Consider the following 24,541-nt stretch of genomic DNA (forward strand, 5'->3'; position numbering starts at 1 on the left):
TATTTATTATCATTTCAGCCATTAATAGCCCACTGCTGAGCATAGGCCTCCCTTCGTGTACGCCACTTATTCCGGTCCTGGGCTAATCTCATCCAGAAGTGCCCCGCAGTTATTCGGATGTCGTCCACCCAACGAGCCAACGGATGCCAGGCGCTTCTTACATCCGATAGCGGCCACCACTTGCATAAAATTGGCTTAGATTGTGTTTGATATCAGGGAGTGTTCTATTGTTATTTTAATTTCATAATTTCTTTAAGTAGTTTGTCGTTCATAATTTATAATTTATTAATTAATAAAATAAAATAAAAATAAACTTCGATGGAAAGAGTAGTAGTGCCTGTCCGGTTCTGGCCCCAACACTTCTCCACTCCCGACACAAGTCATTTATAATGTAAAGCTTGACCAGAAATATATGACTATTGTCAAGAGGGTGCTGTTATCTTGATGTATGCTATGACAGTTCAGTATAGTATGAACAAAATAATTCTAATGAAATTACGCAACATGGACAACTTTAGACAGGCCATGCCACAGGCGTTTGTTTCTTTACGAAGACAGTAAGTGTCCCCACAAGATATCTGATGCGACAAATTAAATATAGGACAATATTAGAGTTATTTTGGAATTGTATTTTATAGTTTAGACTGCAACTTTAGCGTAAGACACGTCCATAGCGATACCACAGGCGTTGGTCCCCCGGCGAAGGTAGTAGTACCCCTTATCTCCTTCTTGCCAGGTCGTCCCCCACGAATTTTTGATGATCCAATATGGCACCTCTCGTCCATCATCGCCTGTTTAACAATATCTATATTCAGTTTTCTTCTCCAAAAGAGACAATTCAACTAAACTTGGGTACATATTAAGAAGTAATTTTTAACCCTCGACGCAAAAAAAACGACGACGAGGTGTTATAAGTTTGACGTGTCTGTCTGTCTGTCAGTGTATGTGTGTCCCTGTCTGTGGCATCGTAGCTCTCAAACGGAGGAACCGATTTCAATTTAGTTTTTTCTGTTTGAAAGCTGATTTAGTCGGGTCGGGAGTGTTCTTAGCCATGTTTCATGAAAATCGGACTAAATCGGTCCACTATGTTGTTAGTTTTTGTGGTTAGGTTATATAATATTGAAGTGTGTGTAGTAACCTTGAGAAATTTAAGAGTATTGATCAAATTTATTTGCCTGTCGTATGTATTGAAAATGTCACGTTTGTTTTAAGTTAGGCATTTTTGTTAAAGACACGGAAGGATGAAGACGATTTCAAGTACATTATAAAAGCAATACTCTTGTGTATTTTTTGCGTGAAATGCCATAATTTTATTAATTAACGCTATTTAAGCTATATTAATTTTTTTTTACGGACCACAAATGCTCGTGAAGTTATGCTATTAAAGGTTGAATCTGACAAATCTGCGCTTCATTGTGGATGATAATGGCAACTTATCTACTAACCGATAGTCCTTTAACTTTTACAATGAATGAAGCGTGTAATTTAACAAACCCACCATAAGCGGTGCTGTAGCCAACTATAAGGACGGCATGGTTCCGTTCGCTCGGCGGGCACTGTTCCTCAGTAGGCTCGTCTATATCTAGCGGGTCTCGATGCTGCAGCATCATTCTGTCGTTAATGCCTGTAACAAAAACCAGAATTGACAGAAAATTATTGAGGTCACTTTCCTGGGCACATCAACATTTTACCTTATCACCCTCATCATCCTCTTTGCGCTATCCCAGCATTCGCCACAGCTCATGGGAGCCTGGAGTCCGCTGTGGCGGCAGCCAATCCCAAGATTTGGCGTAGGCACTAGTTTTACTATAGTGACTGCCATTTGACCTTCCAACGCAGAGGATAACTAGGCCTTATTGGAATAAGTCCGGTTTCCTGACGGTATTTTCATTCACCGAAAAGCGACTAGCATATATCAAATGATATTTCACACGTAAGTTTCGAGAAACTGATTGGGAAGAGCCGGGGTTCGTACCCGCGACCTCCGGATTGAAAGTCGCGCTCTTTACCGCTAGGCCACCAGCGCTTTTTTACCTACTTAAACAACCTTTTCACCTACTTAATCTGCTTGCAATTTTTAAACTTTGTTACTGTTGATGGTGTGTCTAAGAAGACTTTGTTTGTTTTATCTAATACTCATAAAAGCCTTTTTTTGTGGTAGCGGCTGAGATATTTGGATATTTTGATAAACGCAAGGGATTCAATCCTTCTAAAATAGTAGCGTGAGAAAACTTACCATCTATTAAGAGTTTTGAATGATTCACGGTTATTTTCATTAGACTTATTATATTGACCGAAATCCCGTGGCCGTGATTATCTTTTGAGTTTTCCGTGATCATGATGCATGCAACTCACAAAAATCAAAAAGGTAGTCACGGTCTATTATCTCGATCTTAGTCTTACCATCTATGTTCTATCAGTTACAACAGAATCATACTTAACTTACATAACATTCCACTTTTTTTTTTTTGTCAGAGGTGGAGGTAATCCTCATTGGACTTACTTTCCTATTGATTTAGTAGTAGGGATTCTCAGGTTGTGTCCCAACACTAAAAGTCGTTATTCTAAAAAGCGCTGAAGGCTCAGCGGTAAGAGCGTGTGACTTTCGATCTGAAGGTCGCGGGTTCGAACCCTGGCTCATTTGGCTCTTTTTTGGAACTTATCTGCGATGTGTCATTTGATATTTGCCAGTCGCTTTTCGGTGAAGGAAAAACATCGTGAGAAATCCGGACTAATTCCAATAACGCATAGTTACCCTTAGGGTTGGAAGATCAGATGGCAGTCGCTTTCGTAAAACAAGAACCTACGCCAAATCTTAGGATTGGTTATTAAAGTGAAACCCAGGCAGACCATAATATGTGAGAAATAAATAAATGAAATAAGCCGTGGCAAATGCCGGGATAATGCAAGGAGGATGATGGTTACCAAGATTCGTTATTCTGCATGACACCAAGATTTCTAGACGTTCATGTGCAAGTATACTTTACTGCATTAGTTTTTGGCATTGAGGTGTGCGTTGTATGAGTTGTATCCTTACCAGCAGAAAGCGGTCCATGTTCCCTCAACGCTTGAACCATCGCGTCTTCATCGTTAACCCGTTCTATGCCAATAACGTTCAGCAACTGAGGTTTGTTCTGCGGGCATTGTCGTCTTGTTTCGTCGTATTTGCGATAATGGGACTTGAGAGGGACTCCTCCGAGATTCGCTATTATATCACTGAATGAAACTTACCCCCTTATAAAAAAGTTACTGAACTGATTAGTTAAATAAAGTGTTTGTCCCTTCCTCACCAATACATAAATCAATATGACAGAAAGGGACTAAACACTTTTTTACTAATCAGTTCATACAATTTTATTGAATAAAGGGATTAGTAGTAGGGATTCTCGGGTTGTGTTCCGACACTAATATTAGTTTGCACTTCCCGCTCGATCACGTATTAAGTAGTTACTTACTGCATTATTTTTTGCTATTGAGGTGTGCTTCGTAATTGTTGTATCCTTACCAGCAGAAAGTGGTCCATGTTCCCTCAACGCTTGAACCATCGCGTCTTCATCGCCCGGCTTAACCCGTTCCATACCAATAACGTTTAGCAACTGAGGTTTGTTCTGCGGACACTGTCGTCTTGTTTCGTCGTATTTGCGGTAGTGGGACTCGAGAGGGACTCCTCCGAGATTCGCTATTATATCACTGAAATATTATTTGATGAGAAACTGTCACTAAAATAAAATTATTTGTCAAAGCATATTTTCATTTGGCTCTCATGAGTCTTGGCGAAATGGGATAGTGCTAGGGAGAAGAAAAATGTCGAAAAAAAATTCAGTCCAATTGAGAACTTCCTCCTTATTTGAAGTCGGTTAAAAAGATGACTTTTGTTTGTCATCAAATTGGTAGGTATATAGATATACTTAGTCCTGTTGAAACTATATTTTTTACTACATATCAGCAGCGGCTGGTCCATACAAGTCGATTCCCACCGGCTTGCCTAAAATTGATTACTAGTAAAGTACCTAATGTTAAGGTAGGTTTCTTTTTGCTCAGTGTTGCCTAGCAGAAATTTTCACCAGCCGCCACTGCTACATATTTAAGTAATTTTATGTTGCAGTTATCATTGTTTTAGTACTTACAAGACAAGCCTTCTTAGCTCTATAATCTTTATTTTTAATTTTTTTCATAGTTATCTCATATAACTTCTTTACCTCCAACTTCTAGTCTACTTGGTATTTGACAGTATGACAGTACTCTATTGATTTATAATAGCTGGAAGGGTCTCTGGTGTCCGGCGCTGCGGTGACTGATAATCTGGTAAGCAGCGTGTTGCCACAGTGCAAAAACAACAATACTTACGCAAAGATGTGGACAACTCCGACTTGATTCGCCGAATTACAATCGGCGCCCATAGAGTTACAATCCAATAGGAACTGCTCAGAAAGGATGACGTCATAACCTTGTATCCAAAACTGACTCTCGATGTTTGCTGAAAATTATTAATTTTAAGCTAATAATTATGTGCAAGTTTCAGAACTTACAAAGAATTTTCAAATCTTCTGGAAATTCTTTTGAAACTTCTTAATAAACTGTAAACATTTCATGGGAACTTTGCAATTTTTGAATATTTGCTTTGAAACCTCATGAAACGTGGACATCGAAAATTTTACTTAACACTTAGATTAAAATTTCTGGAACTATTTTTGCTCTGTAGGTACTTCCTCTTTCCTAATATGTGTAGATACTTACTAAAATTACTAAATTATGAAAATCGTCATGAACTTCGCTTGTTCTAAATCAATTAAAAGTGGTTAAATAATACAAAAATATATATATTGAATACCAGACTTACCAATAGCACTAAAAGCCCAGCAAGAATTACAATGACCTTGATCCTTCACCGGACTTACCCCGCCGCGCTCCCGCCAATCAAAATGCTCACATTCTATATTTGAATTGCTTCCACGACAGTATTTTGTTTTTGACACATTATGAGACACGGGAATAGACAAGCTCAGAACGTTTGTGAAAAGACAGAAGAAAGAGACTAGTTGGATGTGCATTTTGAGTTTGTGAAGTTTAAAATTTGCGAAGTTTTATATTGTTATACATGAGTTGTATTTCATATTTTAGGGTTCTATATTACCTATAATAATAATAAACCCATTGTAAGACTCAAGTTGCAGTTTTTTATGAAACGAATCGTGTCAAGCAATCTCTTGCTTTTTTTTACCATTTATTGATATTAACTATTATCTTGAAAATGTTCTAAAACACCACAGAATGGAGTGAAGAACTTGGTAAGTTTAGATATTTTTTTGCTGAAATTTTAATTTAGACCATATCTAGTCTTATGGTTCGGTCTTGTTCGGCTTAAGTTCTTACGACTGACTTATCATTATTTTTTACGCAATGCACGAAATTGTAGCAGTTGAAAAAACCCTGCATCAGAAATATAATTTTATCTGTACTAATGTGATTTATTACTTTACAAAAATGTAACAATAAAATAAAAGCATCGTTTCAAAATACCTACTTTTATTACCAATTGGCATTGCAAATTTTATATTAAGTAAAAAATGTATTTAATTAGCTTCACGTGTACCTACTAACTATGTAAATAGCTTGCAACGGGTTTCTAGTTTTATGGCCCGTCGATGGTACCCTTTTTAATAAAATAAATAAATCAATTTTAATTCAGGCAAAAAAACCCATATAAATGACAAACATCAAAGTAAAGTAAAATAAAGACAATACAGTGTATAAAAGTGTACAAATACAAAAACAATAATTAAATTAAAATACAATGTTTATTATATTATTTTTATGTTGTTTATAAATAAATAAACCACCAAATACAATATAAAATAATTAAATGCCATTACATTTTTACAATTAGGTACCTACACCTTGACGTTTTCGATATTCATATTTATTTATTTCTTGCTTTTGTAGTGGGTAATGAAAGACAATTAAAATGAAAGGCAAGCCGGTGAGTCCTAAATTTACAAATTTGTCGTCTATTTTTAGTGTCAAAATTTTGGTTGACCGTCTATATTTCATTCAATTCGTAAGGGAAAAAAAGTCATTTTGGGGCATCGTTTCTTACCTTAAATTAAAAACGAATAAGAAATTCTAGTGATGTGAAATAAGTAAAACAAAATTGAATATCACAATTACTTTATTCCTGTATGTACAACAAGATGGAATATTTTCCTTATAATTTCAGTTATTGTTATCGGGTTAAGTACTGAGAATGGTAGAAAAGAGACTGCCTAGAATTTGACAGCATAAGTATTAAATATCACATTATAACTGTGTGTGCTGATAACTAAGTTTACAATTCTACTCGTACATCAATAACTTTATAAAACCTTCAGTTCTTTATCGTTCAACTTTTCTAACCTTAAATATATAAACACAATATCACATTAAAAGTCTTACAAAAACAAAACACTAACCATTGACACAATCAAGACTAACTTAGGCACAACATTCCCCACGGCACCTGTCAAATCTGACACATGACAGCTGTCAACATCCTTCAAGCTGCGTTCAAAATTGAGCGGCACTTTATCGAACGGATGTGTTCTCAAAACGTCACTCGTCGACAACGCTTTTGTATTATCATGGAACAGAATATTGTTTTGATGATTATAAGGTCCGTATAACGAAAACATGACTGCTGATGCTTGATTCGGGTTATGTTTGCCAAACAATTGGTCCAATTTCGTCATTACGTTGACGATTTCTTGACGGCGCATTATTGTAGTTTTTTTGGCGAAAACATGGCCGATGTTGGACCAGGACAGGAAGCAGTAGTTCTCGTTGTCTTCGGCGCAGATTGGCTTGATTTTGATGTCCTTGACCCAAGGCTCCGGGATCTGTTTGGCTGAAATAGTTAAAAAGTTGAAGGTTAGTTTTTTGAGTACGTAAAACACGTTTTAACTACCTACTAGTATGTAGTAGTATGAAAAGATAGTAGAGTCAATTTAAGCTAACTGGCCCTAACTTAAATAGAGAAAAATGAAGTAAGAAAGAGTTATTATTAACTGTGATAACTACGACGCGGACAACTGCCATATCAAATGAAAATACCATGAGGAATTAACTTAGTCCGGCTATACTAACTAAAACAATTTATAAGAAACAAATTCATGAATTTATCGAATTTTAAATTCATTCATTCATAAGATTACAGCTTGGCAAAAAAGAGTAGATATGACACTTTTCTCATACAGAAGTGTCAAAATAGTTGCCACATGCAAAGCGGTTTACATACACGGTGGCGCCCCTATTATTTTCAACTCTTTTTCTTTCAAGCTGTACGTATTGTTAAAATCAAAGTAACATAACTTACCAACATACTGATTATACGTGGCCATACTCAAAAACGCCACATCGCTTTTCCCCTCCACAAGCGACCTGAGCGCCCCCCACTCCCCTCCAACCACCTTCCCTTCTTCCATAACACATCCTTCCATCCATTTACTATCAGTCAGATATTTTTCTGTTCCCGGTGCACAAATACTCTTAAAGAAACCCTTTAGGATATCTTTACAAGTATTCTTTTCAATATTCGCAAGGTAGCGTAGTACAGAATGCCAAGCCAAACCGTCGAAGCTAGGGAAAGCGGCGCGCGTCCCCTTCAAGTCGGCCATTTTGAATAGTTTCGAGTCCTCGCGGACGTAGGCTACTACTGTTGTGCTTTGGTTGATGATCGGCGTTGTCTCGTGCAGGATTGGTATGAGGGACATGTCTCTATAAAAAACAATAAAGTTATTTAATTTTGAAGATAACCAAATAGAATGTGTACCTACGGAAAAGTTGTGGAACAGCTTGTGCGAGATGACTAATGAAAACATTAATGAGTCATGGGCCTATTAGGCTAAGTAAAAGTGTCTTAAATCTTGAGTTAGCTTTTACTGAAATACAGATGATAATCGATGCTATGACATCCAGAGTTGCAGTTTAAAAAAATACTGGGATCAACTTTCATTAGCCAGACTATGTTCATATTAAATTTTCCCTGGAAATATTAGATCTTGGTACTTGTCTGTCCTAAATCAAATCGCCCTTGAAAATTATGACGAGTTACGCCAGCCATCACGATCTCTCAGCCTTGGCCACTTTTTATATTAAGTTAAAAACCCATCTCTCTGCTCTCACCAGCCAGTCCCCACTAGCGACCGGGACATGACAGGTTCCATTTTTCAGCCCTGTCCTCCTTCCTCAGGCATTGGTTCGAAGACTCGAAAGTGAGGCCCAGCACTTTCGAGCCACCGTATAGAATGTGCGAGTTAAACAGAGATAGCTGTCACCAACTCACCTCTCTGCTCTCACCAGCTAGCGACCGTGACATCACAGGTTCCATTCTTCCATACAAGCAGCCCTATCATCTTTCCTCAGGCATTGATTCAAAGACTCGACACGTCCCATGTACCAAAATGATCTCACATATCTTTAAATTGTTTGAATTAGTGAGACTTATACCCATCTCTTTCAAGCTACTGTATAGAATGTGCGAGTTAAACAGAGATAGCTGTCACCAACTCACCTCTCTGCTCTCACCAGCTAGCGAACGTGACATCACAGATTCCATTCTTCACCGCTTCCATACAAGCAGCCCTATCATCTTTCCTCATACATTGATTCGAAGACTCGACACGTCCCATGTACCAAAATGATCTCACATTTCTTTAAATTGTTTGAATTAGTGAGACCTATACCCATCTCTTTCAAGCTACCGTATATAATGTGCGAGTTAAACAGAGATAGCTGTCACCAACTCACCTCTCTGCTCTCACCAGCCAGTCCCCACTAGCGACCGTGACATCACAGGTTCCATTCTTCACCGCCACCATACAGGCTTCCCTGTCCTCTTTTCTCAGGCATTGGACCGCGGGCTCCACTCCGTATACGGCGCCTGCTTCGCTTAGCCATTCGCATTTGTTCTGCTCAAGGATTGATGTTGTGCACATTACTATATGCCTGGAAAACATAGATAAAGTTAAAATACAGTTTATGAGGAAATATAAGCGTCATGACAAGTAAAGTTTACCACTCTTCTCTTTTCACAAATACTTTATTCGTGTCAATAATAAGTGACGATACTGATGATTAATGCTCTTTCTACTATCAGTCTGTCATGTTATTCTATTACTTTTTTCATCTGTCCATGTAAGGTTGTGATTTTGACTTAAGCCCTTTGGCCATATAGGAAGATAGACTGGGACAAAAATAAGCATATTTTTAGAAACAATGTCAATGTACAATGCCAACATTTTACGTACAAATGTAAATGTGAAAATGGAAAACGAATATAGCTCCTAAATTTCAATCTATTTTATTATTATCCTAAACCTAAACCTGCCGAACGGCAACACATCATCAACTTTAAGTAACGCTGTGAGCACTTCCGTTACTTTCCCGTAAAACGAATTAAGAGGTAGAAGATTACCTTGAAGGGGTACATCCAGCCTGGCTATAAGCTTCTCTAAATCCTCCAGCACCCGCCAGATAATCCAAGGGCGTGCTTGGAGGCCTCAGTGGTGCTGGCAATGCACCGTTGGCTTCAAGTAATGCCGTGAGGGCGCCACGCCAGCCCCCACTTACTACTACTCCGGCATTAGTGAGGTTGGCAGCGAGACGGCTCACTTCTTCTGCTGCTTTCCTGGAATATGACATAAATAGTAAATTCAATATTTCCAGAGGTAATCACATCAAAGAGCAACCAAACTACAATTTAGGGACCCATCAGTAATTCAGCATAAGCATTAAACTATAAAACTTTTCATACAGGAACACAAATAAACTTTGGGAGCTTTTCAACAGTCTAATGCGGTTGAATCTAAATGACGGCGACTAAAAGGCGGATTTGATTTGTTCCCGAGTTTTTATTACGGAATATAATAAAAAAAAATAAAAAATAAAAAATAAAAAAGCCTTATATTTCTTACAACTTATAAAACGATAAAATACAATTTAAACTTATTTCTACATAATCTAATCTAATACATTTTACATACTAATATTTTTAACTATTGCTGTTTGTAAGAACCCCTCGCTACTCGAAGGTGAAGGCCTCCTCTAGTGATCTCCAAGCGTCTCTATTGTTTGCTTTATGCATCCATTGATCACCAGCAAGTCTTATTACGGAATATATCAACGAGTAATTCAAAATGAGTCTGAACCCATATTTTTTTTAATAAATATTATTAATTTACTACCACGTTTGCATTCGTGCGTTTTGCATGCGATGAAATAGTGTACTTATAGTACGTAGAATAATATTGTAGTAGGGATTCTCGGATTCAGGCCCGCCCATGCCATTACTCCTTATTATTTTAAAATATCAATTTTTTTTTCAACCGAAAACTACAGGAGATGCAACATTTATTATTCTACATACGTTTTAGCGACGAGTAGCGGCCAGGGCCTCCGCAGCCACACGCAGGGCTCCTTATTCTCGTGGATCTCCTGCCAGGTCCCGTCGCGACATAGGTAAGCGAAATCTTCTGTGTTCGCTACACCGGTCCTGCTCTGTAACAAAACGTAGACAGAACGTAAGCCTTAAAGCGCTGGTGACCTAGCGGTAAGAGCGTGCGACTTTTAATCCGGAGGTCGTGTCGTGGGTTCGAACCCATGCTCATGTCTGGCAAATATCAATGTTATTTGATATTTGCCAGTCGCTTTTCAGTGAAAGAGAACATCGTGAGGAAACCTGACTTATAAGGTCTAGTTACCCTTTGGGTTGGAAGGTCAGATGGCAAACGCTTTCGGAAAATTAGTACCTACTCCGAATCTTGTTTTAGATTGTCAAAGCGGAGCCCAGACTCCCATGAGCTGCCACAAATGCCAGGATAACGCAAGGAGAACGTTATCTCCATCGCTCTTCCGCATTGGCTCGACAGAGACAGATTGCGTTTCGAACGGCAATAAGCGTCAACCATTGTGATTTCAAGGCCTCAGAAACGGCTTTGTACAGAGAAGCATTGAATATAGAGCACTTACTGTCATATATGTAATAGAGAGTAGGCCTAACTTTATTTGCGCCGATTGGAGGGTGGTTGTAAAAACTGTCAGTTCCGAAATACACACGATAGAGGTAGCTTGGTGTTTGATTACAGCTCCTAGAAATAGCTAAAGAACCTGGCTACTATCTCCGGGCTACATACACAATACTTACATACATACAATCACGCCTGTATTCCATAAAAGGGTAGGCAAAGTACATGAACTATTCAAGTTTCAGCACTTGTACTATTATATATTCTGTGGTTTCAGTGGCACTCTTGGAAAAAAGGGATTGAAAGAAAATTAAATCTACAGAGTACTTACACCAAAATATCCCCCCACAAAGTCTGCCTCAGCCCAAGTAAAGTTGCCGGCGCCCTCGACGAGGCACGTTAGGGCTCCGCTGGGGCCCCAGTACCGGTCATGACGGTCACACTTGCTCGGCCGGTCACACGCCGCGCAGAGAGAGGGGAATAGGGCTTCTGCAATCATTTCAATTATTTTATCACAGATTTTGTAAAAGTTATACTTACTCATAAATTATTATTTTGTTTTCAACGCCCGCTTTGGCTTTGAAAAAGTTACACAAACCATCCACTAAGCCTCGGCCAAACATAGGGCTTTTTGATAGCGTAGCGTTAGTGAAGCAGAATGCGAACGTGCGCCGCCGCGCCGATCCGCTTTGAATACGCTCGCGCGGTTACACATGGGCGGCCTTGTCTGAATTAAAATGGATTAAATGTTAACCATTTATCTAATTGTTTTATTCCAAAATGTTGTTTTGATTTCTTATATGTCATTCAACACTTATTAGAAGTTAGATATAGGCTTAGAAGTTACCATGTGCAGAACCGCTTTGAATACGCTCGCAATCTGCTCCGTCCGGCGCACCGCCATCATTGCGCTCCGCTAATGCTGCGCTCTCAAAACACCCATGTGTGGCCGAGCTTTAATTGTGATTAAAACTTCGCAAAATCACTCTAATGAAAAGTGATTCTTGTAAGCCTCATAAGTCCGTATACGTCCAGTAGTTTCACCTACTTACTTAGTTTTTGAGTACATCATAAATATACAGATAGTCACGGCGGGTACATTTACACACATACTTACAACCTCTTTGCTAGTTTGTCTCCTATCTTTTTAAAAATCTCAAACTGAACAAGTAATAAAGATTGTACAACTTACTGAGTTCCGCATCTCTTGAGGCATCTAACACCCAGGGCCCAGCGCGGCAGGAGTTGCCAAACATGTCCGCCATCGCTTTGATGCGGTTCTCCGCCACTGACAGGGTCTCGTTGCATGACTTCCTCGTCACCAGTGACTCCAGGTACTGCAATGTACAAATCATAATTAAGTATATACTTCATAAGGAGAACGCTGAAAATACTTCTTTAATGGAAACTCCTTGGAATTTAACCAACAGCGAAAAACGTAAATAATAACCACTAGCTGCTAATGCTAAATCAAATATAGTTGAAGTTTTATTTTTAAATCGAACGAATCAAAACAAACTTCGTTCCAGTAAAAAATACAATTTCATTTGAGTTATTTTGTACTAGTGTCAGGGGCGGCTCACTCCGCGATTCTATCGCCGCGGTACAAGTACATGCTGGCGGCCGCGAGTTCGCGGCCTACTCAGGGGTGGCGCGCGTAATGCATGTTCGCATTTTCTATTGTTACTTTACGTCGTGAGTTTTTTATAAGGTTTATATGCGATGTCCGGTGTGGATGACTAATAATGCTTAGTTAAATAGACATCATGAATAAAATAGGACACTCTTACACAGATTTACTATATTAATAATAAATAATAATTAAGTCCCACGGAAAAGTTCAATAAGGCTTGTGATATTGGGACTTAAACAAAAATATACATATAAATACTGTGTATATAACTAGAAAGTACCCACGACTGGAATATAATAATAGTATAACATTTTATCTGAGCATTCATTCGTTTTTTAAGCCATAGGCAACCCTATCGTCCGACGCTGAACACGTGCGGCTCGTTTCTTTGTTAGAATTTTGTAGGCATTTAAAAGGCGGCATTTCGTAAACATCAAAGCAGTGGGCCTTCTGTACTTGTACTATTATATATTCTGTGCTAGTGTTAAGACATTTGACCCCAAGGGGTTATTCAAATAGTACTTCTCGAGAGGTGGCAAGAATGGAATGAACAAAACTTTGGTTGTGACACCTTTATTACTAGTCGTTGCTGTCAAGAAGCCTTTAAACAGGTCCCAAGTTGGTCGCTGTAAGCAAAACATGGCCAACTGGGAATTGCTACCCAGCCCCTCGACACAGCGTCGCAAACCATGGCGCACCTACTGGCGTGCCCCGCATGCCCGCATCACTGCTCGATCCCGATCTGAGACTTCTGAGAGACGCGACAGCCAAGACTGTCAATGCTGTTGCCTATTGGGCATCTACTGTATAAAAAGAAAGGAACTTCGACACGATAAGAAGAAGAAGACTGTCAAGAACTACCATTTAATTGGTTAATCTCTCACACGCATGCGTATTTTCCTTCACTTATTTGTTCCATTCGCGCCCGCTCTTGAGAATTGACCTGTAGAATTAGCCATTTCATTTAGTAGTAGGTATTCTTGGGTTCAGGCCCGCGACCCCAAATTTCTATGGCTCTTTATGGCGCTATTAACTTTTGCCCACGGCTTCGTTCGCTTTAAAATCGAAAATTGTAGAACGCTCCATCTTTAGGGAAGTGGGGCTTAGAAAGAGACAAAAAGTAGCCTATGTCACTCAACTATTTCCACTTAAAAATCACGTCAATTCGTCGCTCCGTTTTACCATGAAAGTCGGACAAGGAAACAGACACACACTTTCCCATTTATAACATTAGTATGGATATTACGGTGAAATTAACTATGGACTCTTTGTTAATAAATAATAAAATGATTACTTTATTGAAAACCAAACAATATAGCAACTATAAATAAACTTAGAAATGAGAATAAATAAAATGAATTAATGATTTAATTAATTAAAATAACTTATAAATAAAAAACCTCACCCAAGTCGCTGCCACCGGGCAGTGTGCCCAGAAGGCTGGCCGCATTGCCACGTTGGATGGCAATGCTTGTGCGTTGAGCAAAATATTGGCCAGCCCTCTGGTCACCTGTGACGTCAATTAGTCAAATTTACCTCAGTAAGTGTCTCACTAAGCGGTCTTCGCTCGTCAGCCCCCAGTCCGATGTGACACATACTGGACCTCTTCAAAATCGAGTGTACTGACGATACTGTGTCTAGTTCCGGCAGTAAACTTTTGTTGATTACTGCTACTATACTGCTCGCGTATTTACCTGGAAGTAAAGAGGATCGAGTATTATAGAGAGTTACTGTCGAAGTAAAATGTGTAGTCACAGTGCATAAGACTTCCATCTCTCGACACAGGCTTAAAACTTTTGAACCTCAGTTTTGACAATTTGGCCCCTATTCTTAGCTTGATATGTTTTAAAATGTCAAATATTAATATAAGCGCCATCTAGCCGAGCGTACCCCAAAGGTGTATCGCCATCTAGCTCACCGTACCTTTTTCTGTATGGTTTTGGGGTACGCTTTTTTCTTAGACTTTATCTGTCTATACGAAGTTATATAGGTCTTTGCCTGGAAGTAAAGTGTGTGGTGAAAATCTTATGCTTCTTAATCCTCGATGCAAAACAACGGGGTGTTATAAGTTTGACGGCTAAAAATTTGCGACACACAAAATTATGTAACACCTATAATTTTAACCCTTTTTAAATGCAAATAAAAACTATGAATTATGACGTGTCTGTCCTTGTATGTGACTGTATGTGGCTTCGTAGCTCTCGGACGGATGAACCAATTTAGATTTAGTTTTTCTTTGTTTGAAATCTGAATTAGTCGGGAGTGTTTTAGCTATGTTTGTCCGCTATATCGGGGTTTTTTGAAAATTTTAATTTTGTGGTTATGTTATGTTATTAATATTGCCATGATATTGAAAATACACACCATACACAATATTTTATGCTGATCAATGACAATGATAATTTTATTATGAATACTTTTCTCGACCAAATCAGGGAAATATTGCAAAAAGGTCAGAAGTACTCGAAACCGACGAGCGTGTATGAGAAACGTTATGAAAGTGTATGAAGAGAAAGTGGTTTCTCAGGAACGTCACAAATGGAAATCTCTGCCTACCCCTCCAGGAATAAGCGTCATTTTATGTATGTGTGTTAATTATGATGGTAATGAGAACCATGAAGATGGATAAATCAACATTTTCTTGCCTGTTATTGCCATGGTTACGGTCCCCTGAGTCACGCTGGTTTTATGCAAAATTATGCTACTGAAATTATGCAAGCAGGCATGTAGTCCATGTTTGTAGGTGGCAAAATAAGGAAAGGGCTTGTTAACACCAGAAAAATGCATGTAGTAGACTACTACTTACTAAGTAGTAAACACTTTATTGTACAGAACATATTACATGTACAGAGAATAATTATAACGGTTATGTACAAAGGCGAGCTTATCCCTTTAAGGGAACTCTTCCAGCTAACCTTAGAATAACTGAGAGAGGAAAATAGATGGTAGACAAACAACTAAAGCGCATCGGTATATGTTTGTATAGTTGAAGTAGCATAATTTTGCATAAAACCAGCGTAACTCAGGGGACGGTAACCATGGCAATAACAGGCAAGAAGAAGTTGATTCACCCAGATAGAAGTTGAAACCCAGTTCTGATGATGGGATCCTGGAGAAATCGAGGGAACTCCCCAAATTTGGAAGGCATACATGTGGTGATTTTTGTGTTTTTATAAGAACAGCATGTACTTACGTCCAGAACAGTGACATTTGGTGTAGTGGAACTGCTGATGAAGGTCAGAACGGAACTCCTCAAATCTGAACGGCATCAGCACACTTATAGTGACTTTGGTATTTTTATAAGAACAGCGTGCATTTAAGTTCAGAACATTGACATATTTAAAAATATTTTAAGCGGGTTACTCACGTATTAAGTCGATATAGCGTTCGACATGTTGTTTTTTTTTTTTTTTAATATGTATGAGTCTCACGGGAGTTTTACAGAACATTGACATTTATTTGTTAGGAGATTTGTTCTCTTTGGTATGTATGTTTGTTAATTATTTATGCATAATTTTGCATAAAACCAGCGTAACTCAGGGGACCGTAACCACGGCAATAACAGGCAAGAAAAAGTTGATTCACCCTGATAATGATACTTACGCGGCCGTTGCCTAACTTCATCAGTGACGAGCACATTGATGTCGGCCCACTGAGTGGCGATGAGGTCTTCAGGGCTGAACACTCCGAAGTCAACGGCGCCTTTACTCATGCGCCGGAGACAGTCCAGTCTGCAACACAAATTCGTAACGTTTTACACAATTTTATCCAGGGGGGGGGGTCATGGGGGTCATGACCTCCCCCTGGAGCCTAAGTTGGCTATATAAATAGACCACGTGACCCCTCCCTGGGGCCCCGGGCCTTTACCACGTGACCCCCCCCCCTGGGCACGAAGCTGGATCCGCGCTTGAATTTTAAAGCAAAATGCCAAAGACCTGATCATGACCAATCAAAACACACAACGTAGGATTGACATAAACGGAGAACACATCGCATATGTCCAGGAGTACCTTTATTTGAGCCAAATAGTCTCTTTCCAGGCGCGACAGGACAAAGAGGTCCAGAGACGCACTGAAAACGCCTGGATGAGCTATTGGTCGATGAAGCACTTGATGAAGGGAGACCTACCTCTGTCACTCAAACGTAGGCTCATGGACATGTGCATACTTCCAGTTCTCACCTACGGTGCTCAGACTTGGTCTTTGACAAAACCTCAGCAGTCCAAGCTCGGGGTTTGCCAAAGAGCTATGGAGCGCAGCATATTTATTAGGTGTAAACAAAACGGACCGGGTCCGGAACACCACGCTGCGCTCTAAGACTCAAGTAATAGACGTAGCTCGAAAAGCGGCTAAGCTAAAATGGGATTGGGCTGGCCATGTCTGCACTCTGCCGAATGCCGGACGACTTGTGGGCCAAGATAACCACGGAATGGGAGCCCCACGAGTCAAACCGGGGATCCGGCAGACCACGTCGGCGATGGCGGGATAACTTGGACTCCTTTTTGAAAGATTGGCCAGATGTTGCTCCAAACAGGGATGAGTGGAAAAAGAGGGGGGAGGCCTTTGCCCAGCAGTGGGACACATTAGGCCCTAAATAATAAAATAATAATAATAAAGCAAAATGACGTGGGATTCTACTAAATACACCGCAAGCAAAATATCTACTGTGCACTAGCCGAAAAGACATCTTGCACGGGAATTATCTCAGGAAATTTTCCAGTAATTTAAGGAAATTTTGAGAATCTTCTACAACTTGTACTACATTGCTAGTCGCACATTAAATCTTATACTTTTAAACGAGCAATTCTTGTATATTTATTTATTTATTTACTTATTTATTTATTTATTTAATTATTTATTTATTTATTTATTTATACCGACGATCTCGGAAACCGCTCTAACGATTTCGCCGAAATTTGTTATGTGGGGGTTTTCGGGGGTGAAAAATCGATCTAGCGTAGCCTTAGATCCCGGAAAACGCGAATTTTCGAGTTTTCATGAGTTTTTCTTTCGCGGTAGTAAAAGTAAAATATGGTCGTTAATTTCGCCGCGCGCGCATCGATTCCGCTTAGCTCAGTCGTACGAGGTCGGTCTAATGTACGCAGATAGATCGTAGGTGTCAGGGTTTCGAATCCCTGCCAGAAATTAAATTTTTGTTTTTTGTCTTTTTTTTTGTTTTTGTATTTATAAGAGTTTTTTTTATCTAAAGTCGTGATATGTCAGCAATTCCCGTCAACTTTGTACAAAAATTAAGGGAAAAGTTAAATTTGTTTTTATTAATACCTATTTTGTTACCAAGATTTTGTTGATTAATTGAGATTTTATTAAGTTTTATTTCGTCATTAAGGTTCTCTAGTATCTATATTTTCTTAATTATAACAATTATCCTGTATATATCTTACAAAAGTCGAATTATATTACTAAATGTTGGTAACAAAATAGGATCAATTAAAATTTGCTGACGTGGCATTGTACAAAGTTGACGGGAATTGCTGATGTTAAAATAGAACCGAGCGAAGCTCGGTCGCCCAGATATTAAACAATTATTTACTAACCTGTCCTGTCCTATAACACATTCTTCACCAGAATCCTGTTCGAGCACGGGACAGTACTTTGATAGCCCGTTTGGCATGACCCTTCACAGACTATAAATAATATAAATAGAATGTAATAAATATATAAATAATAGATAAATAAATATTGGGGACACCGTACAGAAATCAACTTAGCCCCAAACTAAGCAAAGCTTGTACTATGGGTGCTAAGCGACGATATACATACTTAAATAGATAAATACATATATACATAGAAAATATCCATGACAATTTATTGCTAAGTAAAAACAAAACACTTAAATCTTACAATAACTTCGCCAAACTTCGGAACAGTTTGTTGGCGAATGAAAAAACACCCGGACTTATATGTACTTACTACTAGCTTATCTAACTTAATTGCTATACACAGGCAAAACAAATATCTGTGTTCATCACACAAACCGGGATTCGAACCCAGGGCCGTGAATCAGCAGGCAGGGTCACTACCGACTGAGCCAGACCCGCGGTCGTCTCGATATCGGATGTCGAAAGGATTTCGGCAAAAATCAAAGATGGTGGCTTGGATGTATGGGATATCGGTCCTACATCCGATATTGGATCGGATAATGTGAAAACACACAAAAAGGCGCGCGCTTTATGAAGACAACGCCGGTGAGGTTGAGGTGCCGCGTTTTTTAATCCCCGACGCAAAAACGACGGGGTGTTATAAGTTTGACGTGTCTGTCTGTGTGTGTGTCTGTCTGTGGCATCGTAGCTCCCGAACGGATAAACCGATTTAGATTTAGTTTATTTTGTTTGAAAGCTGAGTTAGTCGGGAGTGTTCTTAGCCACGTTTCATGAAAATCGGACCACCATGTCGCGGTCGGGGGCTTTTTCAAAATTTTAAGTTTGTGGTTAGGTTTTTTTTTGCCATTTTTATTTTTTTAGGGAATTTTAGGTCAATTGTACTCAGAATCACGAGTACTTTCAATCTCACTGGGAGACAAAAAGTGTCCCAGAATTTCCATACATTTTTGTTACTTTCCTCTTTTGTTATCCTACACAACATGTATGGAAAATGGTAACAAAATAAGAAAAAATCGTATGGGACAATTTTTTTAACTACTAGGATTCAAAAAAGCTAGTGATTCTGAGTAGAAATTGCACAATTTTTTTCAAAAATATCTCATTTCATAAAAGTGGCAAAAAAAAAGAAATGCTCATTAGTGCCAAGATTTGGTTGACCGTCTATATTAAATGGGTCTCCCTCGGAATCCCTAATAACGTTTGTTCGAAAATCACTTGGCCTAACTCATTTGGCCGAATTATGAAATGCCTAACGCTCTTTTGGCCTAACGGTCATTTGGCATAATTTAAATTTTGCCCCAAAAATGACATTACCCAGAACCGATTCGCTGTTAGAAAGGTAGGTTTAGATTAGGTTAGAACCGTGACCTCACACAAATCCGAATCGCTTCTAAAACAGTGGGTTTAACGGCGTTAGGCGAAACAATATTAGGACATTTAAATTAGGCCAAACGATCATTATGCCAAAAAATATTAGGCAATGTAAAAATAGTTCAAAAAACTTTAGGGATTCCGATATAGATCCATATTAAATAATGTGTATGTATGTTTACCTGTCCTGTCCTATAACGCATTCTACACCGGAATCGGACTGCTCAAGCACGGGGCAGTATTTGCTGGCACGTTTGTAGGACCCTCGCCCCTCCACCACACATAGTCGTACTGGAATAAAAAAAACAGATATTAATGAATATTTTGACAACTCAAAGTTGACTCATGCTTAAGGGGCTGACAACACCCAATTGCGCAAAATTGATGTTACCAAAGAGGATCGAGTATTATAGAGAGTTACTGTCAAAGTAAAATGTGTAATCATAGTGCATATAGACTGCCATCTCTTGACACAGGCTTAAAACTTTTGAACTTCAGTTTTGACAATTTGGCCCATATTCTTAGCTTGATATGTGTTAAAATGTCAAATATTAATATTAGCGCCATCTACCAGAGCGTACCCCAAAGGTGTAATGCCATCTAGGCCACCGTACCTTTTTCTGTCAAAATACAAAAAATACAAAATCATTTATTCAGCAAATAGGCCACGGGGGCACTTTTACATGTCAACATTACAGAGTATTCATTAAAGTTAAACAAATGAAATTAATAGAAATAATAACTAAAAATATTAATCATAAGCAAAGTAGCTATACACTGATATAGAATTAGAGATGTATAAAGTCTCTAAATGTCATATTATTACTAACTATAATCAATACATAAAGAAAGTGCAAACAGATACAAAGATAAAAGAAATCTATAATACTTCAATAGTTGTAAAAGACTGAATATTACAAGTAAAAATATTATACTTAATCAAATAATCCATGGAGATGTATAGCGTCTCCAAGAGTCAAATTTTATAAAATTAAAATATTTAAAAGTAAAAACCTTTGTCAAATAATACAAAAAAAAAATAAAAAATACAGAAAATGAACAGCTAAATTACACATTTCAAGAGATGTACAAGTCTCTAGTTGTCAATCATTAAAGAACAAATCAAGTTTACAAATAAGGGCCAATCAAGGTTACAAATTAAGTTTAAAAATATAATCAAAATCTCAGAGATGTATAAGGTCTCTAAGTGTCCAAAAAACTAACATTAACTTAATCAAACGACAACAAGGTCATTAAAGTAGGGAGTCTATTTTAAAATAAAATATAATCAAAATCTCAGAGATGTATAAAGTCTCTAAGTGTCCAAAAGCTAAAATTAACTAAATTAAACGACAACGTGATGGTCTCTAGTGTCATCCTTAAGACATTACTTACTTAAGTTTAATTCTTACAAGAACCGAATGTAGTGTCTCGCAATCCGCTCAAAAGTAAAGTTAAATAATCTAACAAAACATGTGGCCCAGGTAAGCTTGAACAGACCAGTCTCCACAAACAGCACCCGTTCACGAGTATGACGCGTATCTCAGCCATCGCCTCCCTCAACCTCCATTCGGGAAGGTGGCGACCCGATCAACACGCCACCGTAAGCAAAGACTTTTAAGCGAGCATGACATGTTCAAGCTAACAGCAAATTGACAAAAGAAAAATCGACACAGTGAAACACGACATTAAGCTTGTAGGTGACATTAAAGAGGGCAACAATGCCTAGTATAGCTATACATAACTAATTACATGCTCAACGTGACTTAGAGATGTAAAGGTCTCTAAGGGTCAGTGTACTATCATACTTTAAATAAATTTTATATAACTACGCTATATAATGAAAACAAAAATCTTAGAGGTGTATAAGGTCTCTAAGCGTCCTACTAACATAACTAATGATACAATACAATCACATGAGAAAAATTACGCTGTGTCATTTTTACTGGATACTAGTACGGTTGTATTACAAACTTCTGCTACCATAATCAAGCTACTGGCTTAAAGGCATTTTTATCATTTATAAAATCATTTACCGTATAGTAAGCTTTACCTAGCAAACAGCGCTTAACATGTGACTTAAATTTGCCGAGTGGCAAGTTCACTACATCAATGGGGATTTTGTTATAAAAACGTGTACAGTTCCCAACGAAAGACGTACTAACCTTACGGAGACGGTGGAAGGGCACGGCAAGTTTATGTTTGTTTCTAGTGTTATAGTTATGGATATCACTGTTAAGCTTGTATTCATGGATGTTTTTCCTAGCATACATAATATTCTCAAGTATGTACTGAGAGGCAACGGTAAGAATGTTCACCTCTTTGAATTTCTCTCTTAGGGAAGCTCGAGCGCCCAGTCCATATATGGAACGTACAGCTCGCTTTTGCAGCACAAATATCGTCTGAATATCTGCGGCTTTACCCCATAACAGAATTCCATACGACATAACACTATGGAAGTAACCAAAGTATACCAGCCTGGCCGTCTCTACGTTTGTTAGCTGTCTGATTCTCCTTACTGCGTAGGCAGCTGAACTAAGTTTGTTAGCTAAAGTAGCAATATGTGCGTGCCATTGCAGTTTTGAGTCTAAAGTGACTCCCAGGAAAACAGTTTGGTCTTCAAACTCCAGCGTATCACCTTTTATTTGGATTTTGCTGTTATTTATCTGCTTGACGTTAGGTAACGCAAACTTGATGCATTTGGTTTTCTTGGCGTTCAAAAGTAGATTGTTTGCCGTAAACCAGTTAACTATAGTTGATAGGGCATCATTAATACTGTCGAAGCTATTTTCCTTCCTGTCCACTTTGAATATAAGAGAAGTGTCATCCGCAAATAACACTATATCATGTCTGCCTTTAACAAGAGTGGGTAGGTCATTAATATATACTAAAAAGAGGATTGTATGGTACTTAGGTACGTTTTTTTCTTAGACTTTATCTGTCTACGGAGTATTTGATCGCCAGTGTCCGAGGTGTGATGTAAGTAGGTATTTTGTCGTGAATCGTGAGCGAAAAACTAACGCCTACTAATATTCTCTTAGCAAAGCTTAGTCCGGATTATCTTATACTTTTAAACGAGCAATTCTTGTATATTTATTTATTTATTTATTTATATATTTATTTATTTACACTGACGATCTCGGAAACCGCTCTAACGATTTCGCAGAAATTTGTTATGTGGGGGTTTTTGGGGGTGAAAAATCGGTCTAACTTATCCTTAGGTCCCGGAAAACGCGAATTTTCGAGTTTTCATGCGTTTTTCTTCGCGCGCCATCTCGTGTGCAGTAGTTGTACTGTTAAGACAGAATTCTTTCGGTCGATGTATGTACTATTTATTGCAAACACTAGATGGCGACACATGTCAAGGATACGAAACAGAACCGAGCGAAGCTCGGTTGCCCAGATATTGAGTGTATATACACACATGTAGTGCGAAAAAATTTGCCTTCGTATTGTTACGGAAACGTACGAACGTGTCATGTTATTTCAGTCATCAGTGTCAGTAGGAACTGCGGCAGTATGACAGATACAAACTAGGCTTAATTGCGTTATGTATTATACAAATTACACAAAAAAATAATAAAATTAATAATAAATTATTAAATAATAGTGGCAAAATAATTCAAAATATCCACTCCTTGCGGTCCACACGGAATCAACAGACAAAAAAGATGGATGAAAATCTTGTTCAGAGGATGATGAATACTATTTTCAAGAAAAGTCCGTAATTTTGTGCATAAACATACTGAATGATTGAAATATATGTGACACGCTATAAATTAATAAACGATCTTTTAATTACACATAATAATATTAATAATCTTGTCAATTCGACTTTGATGCGTATTGGTATGTTGATTACCTGTAGTTTGCTGATACATTTTCCTTGTATGCTCTTCGAAGAACAAGTTGTTTTTGAAGGAAACAAATGTTTTTGAGTTTTAAAGTACATGCATTTTTAACCTCCGGCGCAAAAACGACGGGGTGTTATAAGTTTGACGTGTCTGTCTGTCTGTTTGTCTGTCTGTCTGTCTGTCTGTGTGTGTGTGTGTGCGTCTGTCTGTGGCATCGTAGCTCCCGAACGGACGAACCGATTTGAATTTAGTTTTTTTTTGTCTGAAAGCTGAGTTAGTCGGGAGTGTTCTTAGCCATGTTTCATGAAAATCAGTCTACTATGTCGCGGTCGGGGGTTTTTTCAAAATTTTAATTTTATGATTAGGTTATATTTGGTACGAATATCATGAATTTGACACTGATATAGGTACCCAATTCATAGATCCAAGCCAAAGAGAATCGCATATACATATATGGTATTACTGTCAAAGTGCGTTTTCACATTATCCGATCCGATATCGGATGTTGGAGGGATTTCAATGAAAAATCCAAGATGGCGCCTGTAATGTATGGGATATCGGTCCGACATCCGATATCGGATCGGATAATGTGAAAACGCACTAAAGATGTGTAGTCACAGTGCATAGATTGCAATAGGTACTTATGAACCCCAGTTTTAAGGCTGCTTTCAAAAAAAACGTCAAAAGACTGTAAAATTGATAGTTTTAGTCGGTGAAATACTACACTTTCCGTTATCCAATAGATTTATTTAATTCAAGTTCCAGTTAGAGCATCTTATTATCTTGATTTTTATAAGACTGGATTTTTGAAAACTAACTCACTAAATTAATTATGAATTTTTCTCTATTTAATGCACGTTTAGAAAAACGCACGTATAGAGCTAAATCAGTCGATCTTATTTGTAAAATTTGGACAATTTTGAATATTAAAACGGGTAAATTTATAATTCGTATATCCTGTACCACAATCATTTCAGACTAGATTTTTATTTTAAGTTTTTGAAAAAGAGTAAACTAGCCTAAGGCGAATTCAATTTTTTTCAGAAATTACCTAAAATTAAGTGAC

At 38.2% G+C, this 24,541-nt stretch overlaps 2 protein-coding genes across 2 annotated transcripts in view; both read right to left on the minus strand.

Annotated features, from left to right (window-relative positions):
- Positions 1-189: 189 nt before the first annotated feature.
- On the minus strand, positions 190-5,037 carry LOC125240030 (putative cysteine proteinase CG12163). The gene is made up of 5 exons (XM_048147851.1): positions 4,841-5,037; positions 4,348-4,477; positions 3,506-3,690; positions 1,499-1,624; positions 190-791 (listed from the first exon to the last, which is right to left on the minus strand). The coding sequence occupies exons 2-5, from the start codon at positions 4,398-4,400 to the stop codon at positions 640-642; spliced, it is 516 nt and encodes a 171-aa protein (XP_048003808.1). The 5' UTR covers positions 4,401-4,477; positions 4,841-5,037; the 3' UTR covers positions 190-639.
- A 1,119-nt stretch (positions 5,038-6,156) lies between these two features.
- LOC125239992 (transferrin) overlaps positions 6,157-24,541 on the minus strand; it is a 36,286-nt gene continuing 17,901 nt past the window's right edge. The window contains exons 2-11 of the mRNA XM_048147786.1: positions 19,804-19,912; positions 16,234-16,361; positions 14,167-14,324; positions 12,190-12,334; positions 11,329-11,486; positions 10,400-10,530; positions 9,449-9,661; positions 8,782-8,979; positions 7,349-7,749; positions 6,157-6,880 (exon numbers count right to left, since the gene is read on the minus strand). Of these exons, the coding sequence (XP_048003743.1) occupies positions 6,429-6,880; positions 7,349-7,749; positions 8,782-8,979; positions 9,449-9,661; positions 10,400-10,530; positions 11,329-11,486; positions 12,190-12,334; positions 14,167-14,324; positions 16,234-16,361; positions 19,804-19,912 (2,093 nt within the window). The 3' untranslated portion in view covers positions 6,157-6,428. The remainder of the gene's footprint in view (positions 6,881-7,348; positions 7,750-8,781; positions 8,980-9,448; positions 9,662-10,399; positions 10,531-11,328; positions 11,487-12,189; positions 12,335-14,166; positions 14,325-16,233; positions 16,362-19,803; positions 19,913-24,541) is intronic.

This window comes from Leguminivora glycinivorella, chromosome 26 (assembly GCF_023078275.1).
Source record: "Leguminivora glycinivorella isolate SPB_JAAS2020 chromosome 26, LegGlyc_1.1, whole genome shotgun sequence".
Lineage (NCBI taxonomy): Eukaryota > Metazoa > Arthropoda > Insecta > Lepidoptera > Tortricidae > Leguminivora > Leguminivora glycinivorella.

What these genes read in the sequence shown, in the direction of transcription:
- LOC125240030 (XM_048147851.1), bottom strand. Translation starts at nt 4,400, where the DNA reads ATGGGCGCCGATTGTAATTCGGCGAATCAAGTCGGAGTTGTCCACATC. An exon ending in GGAGTTGTCCACATCTTTGC is followed by an intron (nt 3,691 to 4,347) that starts GTAAGTATTGTT and finishes ATAATATTTCAG; the next exon opens with TGATATAATAGCGAATCTCG. An exon ending in TGGCTACAGCACCGCTTATG is followed by an intron (nt 792 to 1,498) that starts GTGGGTTTGTTA and finishes ATTGTTAAACAG; the next exon opens with GCGATGATGGACGAGAGGTG.